Source organism: Gossypium hirsutum, chromosome A06 (assembly GCF_007990345.1).
Source record: "Gossypium hirsutum isolate 1008001.06 chromosome A06, Gossypium_hirsutum_v2.1, whole genome shotgun sequence".
NCBI lineage: Eukaryota > Viridiplantae > Streptophyta > Magnoliopsida > Malvales > Malvaceae > Gossypium > Gossypium hirsutum.
Window position 1 is genome coordinate 127,257,747 of NC_053429.1, and position 17,643 is coordinate 127,275,389.

Genomic DNA, 17,643 nt, shown 5'->3' on the forward strand with positions numbered 1-17,643 from the left:
AGACTTGAAATTTGAAATCTGAAAAAGCAGGAACAAATTATTATAATAAAAGTATAGGGACTATATTTTAAATATGAGAAAAATATAGAGATTCAAACCAAAATCAAACCAAACATTAAAATAAAAATTGATCTGGATCAAAGTCACTATTAACGCTGTTAAATTTATTGGTATGATACTTTAAAATAATATTGACAGTGTTAACGGTTTCAACCCGAATTTTAAAATTTGAAAAGTAAAAGGACTAAATTTAAAAAATTACAAAGAGTTGAAGGACTTTCAACATATTTTTAAGAAAATCAATGGGCTGTTCATCTTTCTTTTTTATTCTTTTTTTCCCGCGCTTTTAAATAATTTTCTTTTTGATTTTTGTGTTCTTTTTCATTTTTTTTTTATTTCAATTTTCTTTTGTTTTCAAATCCACCACCGTCTCCGGCTTCAAATCTGAATATAGTCAAAAATTAATTCTTCTCTTTTGTTGCTTTATTTTTTTTTTCTTTTTCAGAAAATATCAGATTCTCTCTCACTTTCTTTTTCTCCAAACAGGTTCTTAGTGTTTACACAAATTCACAATAACCCAAATATTTTTTTTCTTTTTCATGATCTAACCCACAATTGAATCCCTCCCAATTCATTCTAATTTTTCATCTTTCAAACAAAAAAGATGGATCCAATCGGACCCAAATCAATGTTCACCCGAAGCAGAAGCTGCAACAGCACCAGCAGCAGCATTAACAGCAACAACAATGGCGGCAGCCATAGAAGCAAGCTTTCAAGAACCTTTCACAAGGTAATCAACTTCAGAAACAGCGATAATAAACATGGGATGGGAGCTTGTGTTTTCCCGTCACAACACAACTTCGAGTGTTATAATCCAAACCCAGACCCCAAATTTAAACATAAAGCCATATTAGAAGCTTTATTAGCTAAGATCTTTGCTAGTGTTACTTCAATCAAAGCTGCTTACGCTGAACTTCAAATGGCACAAAACCCATACAACAATGATGCAATTCAAGCTGCTGATGAAGCCATTGTTGAACAACTCAGAGCATTATCAGAGCTAAAACGTAAGTTCTTAAAAAAAGAACTCGATCTTTCACCTCAAGTTACTTTAATGTTAGCTGAAATTCAAGAACAACAAAGCTTGATGCGTACTTATGAGATAACGATCAAGAAATTAGAATCTGATGTTGAAACAAAAGATTCAATGATCGTTTCATTTCATAAACAGTTCAAAGATTGTGTTGAAGTCAACAAATCTTTGGAAAAGAAATTAAACGCTAGTGGTCCTTTATATGTTTTTGATAATCTCAAGCTTTCGAGGTTGAATGTTAGTCATTTTATTCAAGTTTTACATAAAGCTTTGAGATCTGTTCGTAGTTTTGTGAAATTGATGGTGAAAGAAATGGAATTAGCTAATTGGGATCTTAATGAAGCTACTAAAGCAATTGAACCCAAAGCTATTTTCATTAAAGAAAGCCATAGGTGCTTTGCTTTTGAATCCTTTGTGTGTAAAACAATGTTACAGAGCTTTAATCTCTTCGATTATGGGGTTAACAAAGAGTTGAATCCGAAAAAACCCGACCCGGAACAATGTTTTATTGAATTCAAGAGGCTAAAATCGGTAAACCCGAGATCGATTTTAGCTTTAAACCCGAATTCACTTTTGGGGAAATTCATTAGAGCTAAGTATTTGGATTTGGTTCATGCTAAAATGGAGTGTTCCTTCTTTGGGAATTTGAATCAAAGGAAAATTGTTACGTCGGGTGGGTTTCCGGATTCGGGTTTTTTCACGGCGTTTGCCGAGATGGCGAAACGGTTTTGGATGTTACACCGGTTGGGTTTATCGATGGTTGAACCGGTTTCGGTCTTTGAAGTGAAGAGGAATTGCCGGTTCTCGGAGGTTTATATGGAGAACGTGAGTGAAGAATCGTTGTTTTCCGGCGAAATCAACGACGGAAACGTCGATATCAGGGTGGTTTTCACGGTGGTTCCCGGGTTCAAGATCGGAAAAACGGTGATACAAGCCCAAGTTTACTTGTCGCCGGTGATTACTCCGGTGAGTCGTTGATCTTTTCCCTTTTTTATATAATTATCATTGGATGAAAACATGTTAAATGCCAAGGTGTTATTATCCACACGCGCGTTTCTTACACGCTCCACCTAGGGGAGGTGGTCGGGAGGGGCTGGTTGCTATTTTCAAGTGGGGTTTTGATGTTTTCTTTTAAAAACTTCTTTTAGTCTCCACTTGAGAGCGGCGCGTGTGGTAGCGCGTGGTTAGTAGCATACAAGGTACAGCTAGGATATTAGGGACTAGGTTTTTATTTTTTAAAGAAAATTTCATGTAATGAAAAAAATCTGTTGATATATATTATATAATAATACAATAAAAAGATAAATCTGGTAATTTGTATATTCTATAGTGTAATTTCATATTATTTGAGTTATATTTATGTTTAAAGCTTTATTATATATGTACATTTTGGTCTATTAATTATTCATGTAATATAATATATATTTTTATTTTTATTTTTTAATAATTGCTTTATAGATTTTGATCATATCTACTCTTTTTGACACAATACTTAGAATTACCTATAGCCGCTTCCCAAGCTTTAATGTACTTGAAGTCTTGAACCTACGTCTTCCTGCATCGATAGTAATCCCTCTATTGTTTATAACTTTATAAAAAGGAATTATATATATTTTAATTATTTTAGTTATATTTTGGATTAAACTAAGTAATCCAACAATTCTCTAAATAGGTCAATTTATGGTTTTGGTCCTTCTATTATTCTCTAATTTGAGGTTCAGTCTACACACTAATTTTACCCAATTTAATATTCCACTTTTATAATATTATTAATTAGTTCAAATGGTTAATTCTGTTAACTAAACTAGTTAAGCTCGAGGCACTAAAACCTTGAGTGTCACCATAGGCGAAGTCAGGAAATTTTTTAGGAATGGTCGAGATTAAGTTATATATTTTTATTACAGTTAATGCAATTTCACTCTTACATTAGCTTATATTTTTATGGTTTTCAAAAGGATTAAATCGAACTTCTAGCATTTTGGGAGCCAAATTATAACTTTACAATATATATAAACTTAGGATTTTATAAATTTTGGGATTAAAAAAATAATTTCTCATTTTAGTGCCCTTTGCCCGTAAGTGTCGCAATGCTTATTTACGCATTTGTGGGTTATCTGTTTAGATTTTATTCTGGTTTTAAGTCCCTCTCTGTAAGTCCAAATATATATCAATTATCAACCCCATCTTTATGCATTCTAATGGTATGATTCCGGTTGTAATTATATGAATGGATTGCTTAAATTGTAATTATGTTTGTGCATTGTAATGATTGATTTTGATTGTAGTTATATATATATATTACTTGTAAATTGTACCTTAAAAGTAAGTAAAAAATCTAATTATGTCAAATTAAATCATAAATATTAAACTCCAAATTTGAGCTCGTAACTTATTCGAATTTAGTTCGAAAATAAGAATTCGAAATATCAAGCCTTATGTCCTAGGTTTAAGGGCTAGTTAGAGAAGGAGATAAAATAAATGAAGGGTTAAAATGAAAAAAGAAGAAGGGCTAATTACATAATTCTACCAAAAAAGTTTGATCTGTTGCAAAAATGAAGTGCTGCATTTGAATACACAAAGGAAAAAGCTTCAGTAAACATTTGTTCATTCATGTGATTTGCAAGTGTTAGTTAATATATTTCTATCGAGTCATAATTTTCTCCGCGGCCGTATCTTGATGACGCTTTCCAACGGACAGTATCGGACAATCTAGATTCACTTCTTCTCGACTGGCCCCGGAATTTTGTATAAAGGAAACGGAGGGTATTTCAAAGGGAGATATCTGATTCAGTATCTGTGAAGGATCCCGGGTCCGAAGCATCCGCAAGGGCTTCGAGCATGTTTATGACCTCAGCAGGATCATCTAAATAATATTTGGCTTTGCTAGGTTTCTGGCCGACCGTGCAGGCGAAAACGGATGCATTGGAGGATAGGATGCCACTGGAAATCGCACTGCTAATGATCTCGAACATCTCCTCGTCAGATCGGTCGTCGCCAATGCATAGAACAAAATCTGCTTGCTTTCCGCTCTCGGCCATGGTTGTGAAGACCTTTTCGGCGACCACACCTTTACTGACTCCCTAAAAGCAAACATCAAAACGCTGATTAACTGATGTACGAAACCAATGTTGTTAAGTCATGAGTAGCAAACTATATAACCGCCGAAGTTAAGTAGATACCTGTGGCTTTACATCAATGATAAACTGGCCGCTTTTTACGGTCACTGGCTCGTTAGCTAATACACTCTCAAGATGGTCTAACATCTCCTTGGCTTGGCTAGACCCGAAACTTGGGTCTGCATCTCGATGGTGCCAAACCAAGGCACTCTCCTTGGTTTCGATAGATGAGCCATCAGTGGCCTCGGTATACAATCTCATAACAGGTTCAGCTATTTGCTTCCACCCGAATTCACTATTTGGTCCACAAACTTCCCATTTATCGTCACTAGACCACCTGTAACACCGACAACTCCGATGTAAGAACCATTTTAACAAGAAGCGGAAAAGCGAAAACGGGTAAAACATCGTACCTCATGAAATATCCGTGTTCGGCTGCAATCCCGAGTTTCTTACATGGAGAAAACCACTTGTCTAAACTTTCTTTTCCTCTTCCACTTACAACAAAGACTGTATTCTTGGTATCACCCAAGAGTCTGTTCACGATCGGGATTACCTCTGCATTTGGGGTCTTATTATGCGATGTTTGAGGCATTACCGTTCCATCATAGTCTAATAATATAGCCCGATTTTTGGACCTTACATACACGGATTCTATGTGATCGATAGACAACTTTCTGAAGTTAGGGTCCAGTGCTACAACTCTAAACCCGAAGCTCAAACCAATTCCCCAGCATCGTCTTCTAAAATGATCTTTACACGTCCTTTCCATATCTTGAAAGAAACTACGAGACCAAAACGCTACATCATGTGAACTAATGTACCTATAATGCTTCTCGTGTCGTAACTGCTTCTCAGCATCAGCCATCGAGATTGCCTCGTTCATTGCCTCAGCAGTTGCTTCGAAATTCCATGGATTAACCCGAATTGCACCACTAAGTGAAGGAGAACAACCTATAAACTCCGATACCACTAGCATACTCTTCCTAGGCCCATTTGATTCGGAAGAAGACATCGATTCAGAAACTCCCTGTCGGCACGCGATATACTCATAAGGAGTAAGATTCATCCCGTCCCTCACCGCTGTTACCACGACACACTCAGCTATAGTATAGTATGCAACCCTTTCAGCTAATGATATTGGCCTATCGATAAACACAATCGGTTCATAACCCGTTTTTCTGAACATCTCGTTTATTCTTTTACAGCTTGCTTGTATTTCAGCTTGTGTATCCTCAAGATCTTTCCCTCGTCCCCTAGCCGGGTTCGTGATTTGAACAAGTACGGCTCTTCCTTGCCATTTCGGGTGTTGTTTCAACATCTGTTCCATAGCCAAAAGCTTCAAATTGACACCTTTAAACACATCCATATCATCAACACCGAGCAATACAGTTTTTCCATCAAACTTTTGTTTGAACTCATGAATTCTCGATTCCTTGTCTGCAACTCTCAAAGCAGATTCAATCTGTTCCATATGAACACCAACAGGCATAATCTTTATTCCGATCGTTCTACTGTAATACTCTAATCCGATATAACCCCGTTTCGATTGATACTCTAAACCTAACATTCGACTACAACAAGATAGAAAATGTCTAGCATAATCAAAAGTATGAAAACCGATAAGATCCGAATTCAACAGCGCCTTTAGAATCTCTTCCCTTACCGGCGATGTTTGATAAATCTCCGACGAAGGGAACGGACTATGTAAGAAAAACCCCATTCTCAATCGATTAAACCGTCTCCGTAAAAACGTAGGCAACACCATCAAATGATAATCATGAATCCAAATATAATCATCTTCTGGGTTTATAACCTCAATAACCCTTTGTGAAAATATCTTATTCGCTGCAACATATGCTTCCCACAACGACCGATGGAATCGACCGCCGTGATTAGCCGAATAAGGTAACATATAATGGAACAATGACCATAGATGTTGCTTACAAAACCCATGATAGAACTTATTGAAAATCTCCGGCGGCAAAAACGCCGGTACACACTTGAATTTTTCCAACAAAACCGATGAAACCTCGTCTTGTTCGTTGATATCGACATCGATTTTCAACGAGCCCACATATAAAACCTCCATTTCTTCGGGTAAACCATCTTTTAATTGTAATAACAATGAATAATCATCCCAATTAAAACTCCATCCTTTATTATCTGGTCGCCGTTTAACTTTAACCGGTAACTGATTCGCTACGATTATAATTCGATCTTGATTTACCGATGAATGTACATCAGAGTTTACACTATTAGCTTGATCATCGTCTAGTTCGGAAACTACACCAGGAACCGTCATTACCCGGGTCAACCGTTTCCTTTCACGAACCGGACCCATTACCGGAAGCTAGATCTAAGAGATTAGTATATGATCTTGACATCATCTTGAATCCCTTTTTTATAATTATAATCCTAAACAAGTATCAATAAGAACTATCTTCAACGCTTCGATGATTTTCGATTCTGTTCCACAAATTACTCTATTAGTTCGACATGATCTGCATTGATATTGAAGAATCGAAATAAACCCATCAATAGAACAGATCTAAAATTGTGAAAAAACTGAAAATTAAAGGTACCCAAATTAATATTATATCAAAATTCAAAAAAAAAACTGAATATGAATCAAAATGATTGAAACGTTACCTTCAAAGCAACGGGTTTTTGTCTTTAATGGGAACCATTTGATTCGAGTTCAATTATTAGAAAAATGTTGGAAATTTCTATGAGCCGCATTTACAAGTTTTTTTATCAAAAGGTTTAATATAATATTTGGTATCTGAACTTTACACTTTTTACCAATTTGGTACAAACTATTTTTTAGCCCAATTTGGTACCTGAACTTGACACTTTTTTATAATTTGGTATCTAAACTTTTTTGGGGCCCAATTTGGTACCTAAACTTTTTCATTTAGGTTCAATTTGGTACTTAAATTTATTAAATGTTATACAAATTATATAAAATACTAATGGTGTTAAATTTTTTTTTGTTATGCTACAAAAATTTTGTTAGTATTAGAGGAAATTCATGTTTAAAAATAGGTATTGAGCTATGCTTAATGGATTAATATTAAATAAAAAATTTAAATTCCAAATAAAACAAATTATTTTTTTCAATTAATAAAATAATAAAATAAATAAATAAAACTAAAAGTAATTTAACATATAAAATACAAAAAAAATATCATGTTATTTGTCACATGTCAATTATACATTGATTATTTTTATTACATCATAAAATGATTTTTTAGTATATTGGAGTAATTTGTAAAACATTTGACAAGTACCAAATTGAACAAAAAAATAGATACCAAATTAGGAAAAATAGCCAAGTTCAGGTATCAAATTGAAATCCCTTAAGCACAAACTTAGAAAAAAGTGTCAAGTTTAGGTACCAAATTAAAAAAATAATATGAAATTTGGGTATCAAATTGGACCAGGAAAAGGTTTAGGTACCAAATTAGAAAAAAGCGTCAAGTTTAGTTACCAAATATTATATTAAACCTTATAAAAAAAAGGCTTTTTCGGAAATTTCTGTGAGCTACATTTTCAAATTGAATGGTTATATTGCAAAATTTGCAATGCTCCATTTCTGAAAAAAAAAATAGGCTATGGTGGGGCCAGTTAATTTTACCCGTTCGATGTTTAGACAAGTTGATCTTAGCGGTTCATTAAACATTTATATAATTCTTTTTACAGAAGTTCTTTTTATCTGTTTTAATATTTATACAATTTAAGAATTGATTATTTTATATTGTTAGTCCCTATACTTTGATAAGCTTTGAGATTTAGTCCTCTTGCTTAAAAAATTAAAAATTCAATCCTCGTGCTTTTTATTTATTTATTTAAAAACCTCAATCTAATTATTAAAACTTTATATATCAAATTGCACATCGAACCATATATAAATTTAATATTAATCCCAACTTCAAATCTACTTGTGGCTTAACCCTTTGTGGGTGAAATAGTAAATTTCCAATTATGTAAAAAACAGTTTAATGAGGTAAAAGTACTATGAAAGTCCTTGTATTAAAAGTCAGATTGTTTTTTATTCTATCTACTCAAAAAAAGGGTAAATTAGTCCATATATTTTAAATTAAAGAGTAAACTAGTCCTTTTGTTAAAAATTTTCATCTATTTCTAGTTAAAAATTGGTCCATTTACATCAACATAAGGTATATGTGACATGTCACTGTTTAGTTGTTCTGTAAGTCACACCAATTTTACCGGTACAAATGGATGAATTTTTTAATAGAAATGACCAATTTTCTCTTTAATCTAATATACATAGATTAATTTATTTATTTTTAGTAGAAGGAGCGAAATATAATTCGACTATTAGTATAAGGACCTCTATGGTACTTTTATCTTTTAATTATGAATTTTGTATTATTACATGTTTTGTAACCTTAAATAACTCAAATAGTTTAGAACATGGTAGTTGTCCCAAAAAGAATTCGAGGGTTCATGGGTTGGTTTAAAAAGAAAAATAAAAATAAGGATTATCTCAAATGATTTATTTTACTATTTAAAAAAATAAAATATTTTATTTAAATTTAATTATAAATATAAATATAAATACATGTATATATAAATTTAATAAAAAATATCATTATAAATATATTGAATTCAATTGGCGCCGGTTCAAATATTATTATATGCATATTTTACTTTAAAAAATTATTATAAATATATAGAAGCTACAAAACTTTTATAGGATAAATTACAATTAATGTCATTAAATTATTAATAAATTTATATTTTAGTCATTCAATTTTAAAAAATTACAAAATAACTATTAAATTATTTAGAAATTTTCATTTAAGTCATTGAACTATTTGAAATTTTTTATTTAGGTTACTCAGTTGTTAAGTTTTTTTTTTCTTTTCTGAAGTTCGATTAGTGAGATTCAAGCAATGATTTTACGATTGGTATGGTGGATCAGTATCCATTAACGAGTACACGAACATACCTTAGATCTCAGTCGTGTCGTTCTAGCAATCAATGTAGGAGATCGAAAAAAAAAGCTACTTAGATTTTGGTTCACAAATTCGTGATGTTCAAATCTATTTTATGAAAACAGCCTAAATGACAGATTTTTTTCGATTAGTTTAATGATTATTTTATAATTTTTTGAGATTAACCGATTCAGGTTTTTTTTTATAATATCATCCTTACTTTGTGGAGTCCAACCAAGCAGACAGCAGTCTTTTACATTTCCAACTTGGTAAAATAAAGGTTTAATTTTTATTTTTTATTTCTAGAGAAATCTTTTTAAGAATTTTTTTTAAAAGCTCAATAAACTCGAAACCAATCCTCCATTTGAAAAAAAAGAGAAAGTGAAAAATGGCTGGTTACAGAGCAGAAGATGACTATGATTACCTTTTCAAAGTAGTATTAATCGGTGATTCAGGTGTGGGAAAATCTAATTTACTCTCAAGATTCACAAGGAACGAGTTCAGCTTAGAATCCAAATCCACCATTGGTGTTGAGTTCGCAACTCGAAGCTTAAATGTTGATGGCAAAGTCATCAAAGCTCAGATTTGGGATACTGCTGGTCAAGAAAGGTCTTATTTTTTATATACCCTTTCTCTTCCTTTCCTTGTTTCTTGATCTGGGTACTTTTTAGTTCTTTGCTGATTTTTCAAAAAAAAAAAAAAGAAAAGGAAAAATTTTCTTGTTATTTTTCATGTTTTTTTTTTATTGAGGGAGTTTGATTTGATCCAAAAATGGGATCTACACTGTGGGATTTTTAGCTTTATTAAGGTTTTTGAGCTGCATGTGTCTTATATATATATAACAAATTAGTTATTTAGATTTAGGAGTTAGGGTTTTTGAATAGCTTGAACATAGATTTGAGCAGGGACGAAGTAAGAAAATTGCTTTAGGGGGTTAGAGATAGGGGGCCAAAGTGCAATTTTACCATTATACTAACATGTAATTTCATAAAAATTTAAGGGGCTAAATGTAAAGTCTACAATTTTTGTGGATTTTGCAGAATATTTGATGTTTTCTTACAAACTTGTAATGAGTTGTGTGTGCGCTTTTGTAATTGTTAATGCTTTCCATTTAATATGTGCTTTCTATTTCATGTATAGAGCTAAATGCCCTATGATATAATTTAGGTTACTTGTGGGAGTTCTATAACAATACAGTTTTACGAGTTTTGTTACTTGCATGCTTCATTATTTTTGTCATTGTGTAATCACAAGGAGATTTGGTGCTAAATTGCCGAATGATAATTTAGGTTACTTGTGTGAGTTCTATAACCATATGGTTTTACGAGAATCCCGATGAACTTCACAAATGGTTGGAAACATCATCTCATAGTCTTTCATTACTTGCATGCTTCATCATTTTTGTCATTTGTGTGATTACAAGGAGATTTGGTGCTAAATTGCCCTATGATGTAGTTTAGTTTACTTGTGTGAGTCCTATAACGATACGGTTTTATGAGAACCGAATAAGCTTCACCAGCAGTCAAGAATGTCATCTCTTAGTCTTCATTACTTGTTTGCTTGCCTGTATATTGTGTCTCTATAAGTGCTTAAAATCTGCTAGTCCAGTATTTAGCATCAAATCTCGTTCAATATTTCAGGTTGTCGCAGGGAACTTGTAGCTATGGTTCGGTTTAATTTGGTAATGGAAGAAATGGCTTGAACAAGTAAATAGATGTTAAGTTGTTGTTGGGGTATTTTACTCATTGTGTGTTTTGACAGTTTGGAGTGTTACGGGAAATGAGTTTCGATTTAGTAAATTGTTTTGCTCTTTTATTCTTGCATACCAAGTGTAGTTATCGCCTTTGTTTCCTGTGCAAGTCACCCCGTTTCCATCTTCTATTCGGTTATAAATCCGAAATTTTTCAGCACCCCCCCGGAATGGCTGAGTGATTCCTCTGTTTGGTTTCTGCTGTAGCTTTGTCCGACTCCAGGGCACGTATGTGGTATATATCTAATGTTGATGTTACCAGTGTCATTGTCTGGCTTGGGTTCGGTTGCCCTGGTTTAGTAGCATGTAATGCTACTATGTTTTAGGGACAATGGGTAATGGAACGACTTTTGTTAGAAATAAAATTTGTTTTAATTCCATGCTTCTTATGCTTCTTTTTATGTTATTTTCTGAAGTTCTCTTTTCATGCCAATAGGTACCGAGCCATAACAAGTGCTTATTACCGAGGAGCCGTTGGTGCACTCCTCGTGTACGACGTTACCCGTCATTCCACATTCGAGAACATTGAGAGGTGGTTAAGAGAGTTAAGGGATCACACAGATCCCAACATCATAGTCATGCTCATCGGTAACAAATCAGATCTTCGTCACCTCGTGGCTGTCCCAACTGAAGACGGGAAGTCTTTCGCCGAGAAAGAGTCTCTCTACTTCATGGAAACTTCTGCACTCGAAGCTACAAATGTCGAGAATGCATTCGCCGAAGTTCTTACTCAAATCTACCATATGGTAAGCAAAAAAGCCATGGAGACAGCCGACGAAGGGACTGCATCAACCGTTCCTTCCAAAGGCGAGAAAATCGATGTTGGTAAAGACATCTCCGCAATGAAGAAAGGGGGTTGTTGCTCAAGCTAAGAAAATGACATAAACCCGAACATCCAGTTGTTTAACAACGCGGCTGGGGATCGTTCCGCTGTGTCGGTTTTGTAGAATCTTCTCGGAAAGGCACCTAAGAGTAGGAATATCGGGTGAGAACGGTTCGGTTTACATCCAAAATTTTTTTTCCAGGGTATTATATTGTTGAATTTGAAAAGGTGAATTGGGCTATCAATGATGTTTGTAGTGTTTATGTTAGTTTAGGAAATGCTTTTACCTTTTATTGAATATTACAAAGGACAGTTGTGGTGTTTAAAACTTAAAATCATTCCAGCAATGAACACCTTTTGATTGTTGTGGCCATGCCATAAGTCCCTGTACCTTTTTGTAAGTAAGTCCTTGTACTTTTTGTAAATTTATTTTGTAAATTTATTTTTATACCGTAAATTTCTGTATTTTTTGTAAATTTGTCCATTATTTTTTAGATTTTAAATTTTAAGTCTAATTATTAAAATTATTTTGTTAAATTCAGATTTATTACAACATCATTTTTTTAGTTGTATTTTTTTATTTTAAAAATGTTATACCAACAATTTAATAAAAAAAATTAACAATATTAATAATGGGATTAAATTCTTAAAAATAAAAGTATAGAGACGAAATTTTAAATTTTTTAAATTTTTTGAGTCCTCATTAATCATAGAAGTTAGGCAATTTTTCTTAATTTGTTATTATTTAAAAATTAATTTTTTTATAATTTTTTTAAGGAAAGACGTGGTACAATAAGTGATATGTCATTACAAAGACCAAAATTACAAAAAAATTAAGTTACATGATTAAATTAGAAAAAAAAAGTCAAGTTTAGGAATTATTTATTGACATATTCTTTTATATTTGTTAATTGTTAAAAAATTGATTTTGTGATTAGCTCGAAATATGAGAGGATATGGACAAAAGTATAAGGCTCGAAAAATGAGTTTAGGTAAAAAAAGAATAAGCTTGATTAAAATATGGACTAAGCTTGAGCTTTAGTATTCAAAATCCGAGCTTGGTTTATTCTATATATTTTTATTTTTTATATATTATGTAATTTATAGTAAATAAATTAAGTATATAACAATACTATGTAAATTTTGAAAAAAAAATTAATTTATTTAAATTTAAAATTTTAGTAAAAGAAAATTCATATAAAATATTAGATGTTAAATTACCCCTCGAAAGACAAATGAAGCAGCCTATGCCCTTGCTAGTCGAAGATATAGCCTAGATAACCCAATCTATTGGGTTGAAGAAGTACCGACAGAGATAGAAGCCATCATCGTCAACGACCAAAGAAGGATCTAGTAATCGGTAGATTATGGAATTTTTGTCTGAGTCCGGGAAGCATTACAACACGTCAAGTGTCTATCCTTACCACCCAATGTTGAAATCAGATTAAGAGAAATCTGGTAACAAGCGTTTCTAATGAAATTTTTTACAGAAAAAGAAAAGTTTAAACTAATTTATCCACCATAAAGACAGAAGGCAAAAGAGAGGAAAGGTGTTAACGATAGGTTTTTCTTTCAGTTTTTGTTTTTTATTTTGCTTTAGGGAACCTCAAAAGCTTTAGGCAAACCGAGGCACCGCCTCTGTTACTTATTAGCTTTTGACAGCTATTAGACAGCTGTTGTTTTATAATTTTTGCTGAGTGTACAATATATCCTCTCAATTAATGCATTCTGATTTTACTTAAAAAAAAAGGATTGGTTAATCATTTATAAATATAGCTGGGTTTGGAAAAAAATTTAGATTAGGTACCATAATACCATATGTAAGCGTGACCCAAAATGGGTTTTTGATAAACACTACAGTATGAATATATATAGAACATGTAATTTTCAAATGAATCCATTGTCGTCCAGTGGTTAGGATATCTGGCTTTCACCCAGGAGACCCGGGTTCAATTCACGGCAATGGAAATTAATTTTGCCAACATTGTCCCTGAACTTTGCAAGTTTTTTCAATTTAATCTTTAAATTCTTTTTGGTCCAGTTCCTTAATTTGGCAAATTTTTTCAATTTAATCCCTAAAAATTTTCCCCCATTTGTCTCTAAACTTGGCAACTTCTCCCAATTTTAGTCCCTGAACTTTGTAAGTTTTTTCAATGTAATCCCTGGGCTTTGGTCCACATTTATTCCCTAATTTTGGCAACTTTTTCCGACTTAATTTGTCAATTTTTTTTTTGTTAGTCTCTAAACTTGATAACTTCTCCCAATTTTGATCATTGTGATGACATAGCACTTTGAGATTGTGCCATGTCAACACATTTTTTTTTATCCACATTTAATCCCTGAACTTGACAACTTTTAAACTTTTTTTTTGTACACATTAGTCCCTAAACTTGATAACTTATCCCAACATTGGTCATCATCACCTAAATTTTTTCATAAGAAATTTTTAACAAAATATTTTTAGGAAACTATCTTAAGAATAGCTTCAAGGAATCCTAGTCGCAATATCTAGAGCATTAACCGGTACTTATGCGCCCCCTCGGGGAGGTCGTAACTTTACGGCGTACAAAGCTTACCAAATTACTAGAACAACTTCGATTTGAAAAGAAATGTTTCGACTGAAATGCGAAAAGATCATCGGAAGTTGACCTAGTTTCGAACTGGGTCTTTTCCTTACATCTCCATCAGCATCAACAAGCATAGATATAGAAAGCCATTTTCCAAATGCTATATCAAAATGTAATTAAACCAAAAGAAGAAGAAAAAAAAGGTAGTTACGCCTGTAGAGTTAGTCATAAATCTCTTCAAGAAAACGAGAACCGAGACAGAAACTAGCAAAAAGCTGAGTACCCAAAACTCGAAACAAACTCAACTTAGCTTGTAACAACTACTACTCTTAAGCTCCGATGTTTTGCGACTTGTTAAGGATGACACCTTCGTATTTGACTTGGAACCATTTCATGGCATCTTCCTTTGTAACTCTGTGCTGAATGCCGACACGTGACTTGCACCTGCGACGACGACCTACACGGTATCCAGCTCGTTCGAGAACAACATAGAAATCCATACCGTAGATACCAGTTGAAGGATCATACCTGGAAAGAAAACACTTGTAAATTTATGCTTTTATAGAGTTAAAGAACATCAAATATTGAATGTAATTATGATGAATCTGCTAAAAGATCCTTCGTATTAACTCGGTTATGGCAATTAAAGAATGGATAAACAAAAGATTTGTCTCATTCTTAGTGGTTCTGCAACCGATGTATATCATAGGTAAAGGAAGATTAATCCTACTACCAATATGAACATGCAAACCCGAAAGTCGAGGAAAACATTGTAGAATACAAATGGTAAAAGTACCATGAAAGCTCCAATACTAGGAGTCAGATTGTATTTTGCCCATTCTACTAAAAAATAAGCAAATTAATACCTATATGTTAGATCAAAGAGCAAATTGATCTTTTTGTTAAAAATTTCATCCAGTTCTACCGTTAAAAATTGATCCTTGTACATTAGCATAAAGCACCCATGGCTTGTCACATTACACTTTCTGGTTATTCCGTCAGCCATGCCAGTTTTTAACTGTACAAATAAATGAAATTTTTAACAGAAGGAACCAATTTGCCCTTTATTTTAACATATAAGGACTAGTTTTCTAATTTTTTTAGTAAAAGCGGCAAAATGCAATCTTATTCCTAGTATAGGGCCTCCATGGTACTTTTACAAATACAAACAAGTGCACTGCCATTCGAGTGGTTATTATGGTAAAGTTAACGACCTAAAGCTATCAAAGAATCCTAACGTAGTTCTACCATGATCCAAAATGCATCAAAGAATCCCAACATATAAAACATTGATTAAAATACATCAAAATTTGATATAAACTTACTTGATGCCAAGATCGATGTGTTCTTGGATACCAAATCCGAAGCAGCCGGTATCACTGAAGTTCCTCCTTAAAAGCTCGTATTCCTTAACCTTCAAACCACTCTCGAGAAGTTGCATTGCCTTCTCTCCCCTCACCGTAACGTAGCAAGCAATTTTCTCATTACGCCTAATTCCGAAAGATCTCACGGTATATCTTGCTGCTCACATCGAACCATATTTTCTTTTTCATTAACAAAATCCAGATAAAGAAAATCAAAGTATGCCATCGATCCCTATACTTTACAAAAATTAAAATTTAAATCATCTTACTTTTTTTCAATTCATTGATGCCATTAATATTTTTCATCAAAATTTCCATCTAATAACATATGATACATCATATATATATATATATCAACTTGGGATGGCTTTGAAATTTTGCCAACTTAACCTATAATTGAATTAGGACTTTTAAATCAATAAAAGTAGCAAAGATTTGATTTTTCTTAAAAAAAGAACTTTTTAATTACAGGGATTAAATCTCAAACTTCACTAAAGTACAGGGATTAATGGAATATTTTGACAAAAAAACCCCTAAAAGACGGCATTGGATTGAGAAATTTACCCTTAGAGAAAACAGGGGTTTGACCACTGAGTTGTTCCAAGACCTAAACAAAAGCAAAAATAGGGTTAATAACTATTGAATTAAATGATTGTTTTTTTTCTGGGGGGTGGGGGGGATGAAATTGTTTTTTGGGCACCTTGGCGGCGCGTGTGAGACGATCGCCGCTTTCGCCGACGGAGATATTGAGGACGAGCTTTTGAACTTTGATTTCCCTCATTGGGTTCGACAATTTCTTCTCTGATGCCTTCCATAATTAGCCATTTAAAAAAAAATTTAACAAAATGTTAATGGAGATTATGGGTTAACATAAACAGCAATTAGATTGAGATAAATTGAAATAGAGAGAGAAGGTACCATGATGACTTGAAAGACTTGGAGAGCAGCTGAGGCAGATCTAACAAATTAATATACTGAAATTTACTTTTTAGGATTAGGGTTTTTAGGGTTCATATACGAGTGGCAACTGTGAAGTGATACCCTTTTGAGGGTGGGTTATGAGGTAAAGAATTTAATAATTATAAATTAATCAACTATAAAATGTTTTGATTAATTGAATTAATACAATCAAACCAGTCAAAGTATACGTAGATATTGAATCGATTGAGTTACGAGGAGGCACGGGTCAGTTAAAATTGTTGAATATATTTATTTTTTATTATTAGGAATAGATCGATTGGATCATGAATTAATCGGTTTGAAGTAATACATTAGACTGATTGACCTATAGAAAACCAAGCGAATCGATCAAATTGATGAATCTATGATCTAATTAATCAGTTCAACCATGGTCTAGTTCTAAAAAATTCGGTGAAAATTTAGTGTAACCCAAATCATGTTGAGTGCTTTTTTTTTTATTTTTTCAAATTATTCTTAAGGAAAATATATGGTATGGCTTCGATAGAATTTTTAGACTCCACAAAAAATTCGAGAGATTGATAAGTCTTCTATAGAGTATAATAAAAACTAAAGATTAAATTATAATAAAAGCGAAAGGCTAGAAATGATTAAAATTATAGCAGCGAGACTAAATCCACTAAAATAATACATAATACAAGGACCTTAGATGGAATTTGACCATATTTTTTTTTTAAGAAGAAAAATATTGTAGTATAAGAAAGGAGCTCGAAAATAGAGTCGCAAATAAAGATAAAAGTATAATGAAAATCTTGTATTAAGATCAGATAGCATTTTGTTCTCTCTATTAAAAAATTAGTAAATTAATCTCTATACATTAGATTAAAAAGTAAATTGATAATTTCCTTTAAAAATTCATCTTTTTGCACGATTAAAAATTGAGGTGACTGATAGAATAACTAAACAGTGACACATGACGTACTATGTATATCTCATGTTGACGTACAAGAACTAATTTTTAACAGTAAAAATGTATGAAATTTTTAAT

The 17,643-nt window shown here is 32.7% G+C and overlaps 4 protein-coding genes and 1 non-coding gene across 5 annotated transcripts; 3 read left to right on the top strand and 2 right to left on the bottom strand.

The window, feature by feature from the left end:
* The first annotated feature begins 445 nt into the window (after positions 1-445).
* On the top strand, positions 446-2,464 carry LOC107960239 (protein GRAVITROPIC IN THE LIGHT 1). The gene has a single exon (XM_016896538.2). It carries the CDS (start codon positions 665-667, stop codon positions 2,069-2,071), a length of 1,407 nt encoding a protein of 468 aa, XP_016752027.2. The 5' UTR covers positions 446-664; the 3' UTR covers positions 2,072-2,464.
* Positions 2,465-3,585: 1,121 nt separating this feature from the next.
* On the bottom strand, positions 3,586-6,912 carry LOC107960238 (probable alpha,alpha-trehalose-phosphate synthase [UDP-forming] 7). The gene is made up of 4 exons (XM_016896537.2): positions 6,862-6,912; positions 4,623-6,713; positions 4,273-4,546; positions 3,586-4,173 (listed from the first exon to the last, which is right to left on the bottom strand). Exons 2-4 carry the CDS (start codon positions 6,551-6,553, stop codon positions 3,862-3,864), a joined length of 2,517 nt encoding a protein of 838 aa, XP_016752026.2. The 5' UTR covers positions 6,554-6,713; positions 6,862-6,912; the 3' UTR covers positions 3,586-3,861.
* Positions 6,913-9,405: 2,493 nt separating this feature from the next.
* On the top strand, positions 9,406-12,119 carry LOC121230879 (ras-related protein RABA1c). Its single transcript, XM_041116397.1, has 2 exons — positions 9,406-9,782; positions 11,360-12,119. Exons 1-2 carry the CDS (start codon positions 9,562-9,564, stop codon positions 11,793-11,795), a joined length of 657 nt encoding a protein of 218 aa, XP_040972331.1. The 5' UTR covers positions 9,406-9,561; the 3' UTR covers positions 11,796-12,119.
* A 1,523-nt stretch (positions 12,120-13,642) lies between these two features.
* TRNAE-UUC (transfer RNA glutamic acid (anticodon UUC)) lies at positions 13,643-13,714 on the top strand. The gene has a single exon. It is a non-coding gene; the product is annotated as a tRNA-Glu (tRNA).
* A 748-nt stretch (positions 13,715-14,462) lies between these two features.
* On the bottom strand, positions 14,463-17,057 carry LOC107960236 (60S ribosomal protein L11). The gene is made up of 5 exons (XM_016896535.2): positions 16,596-17,057; positions 16,378-16,485; positions 16,242-16,284; positions 15,639-15,834; positions 14,463-14,841 (listed from the first exon to the last, which is right to left on the bottom strand). Exons 1-5 carry the CDS (start codon positions 16,596-16,598, stop codon positions 14,643-14,645), a joined length of 549 nt encoding a protein of 182 aa, XP_016752024.2. The 5' UTR covers positions 16,599-17,057; the 3' UTR covers positions 14,463-14,642.
* Between the last annotated feature and the right edge of the window lie 586 nt (positions 17,058-17,643).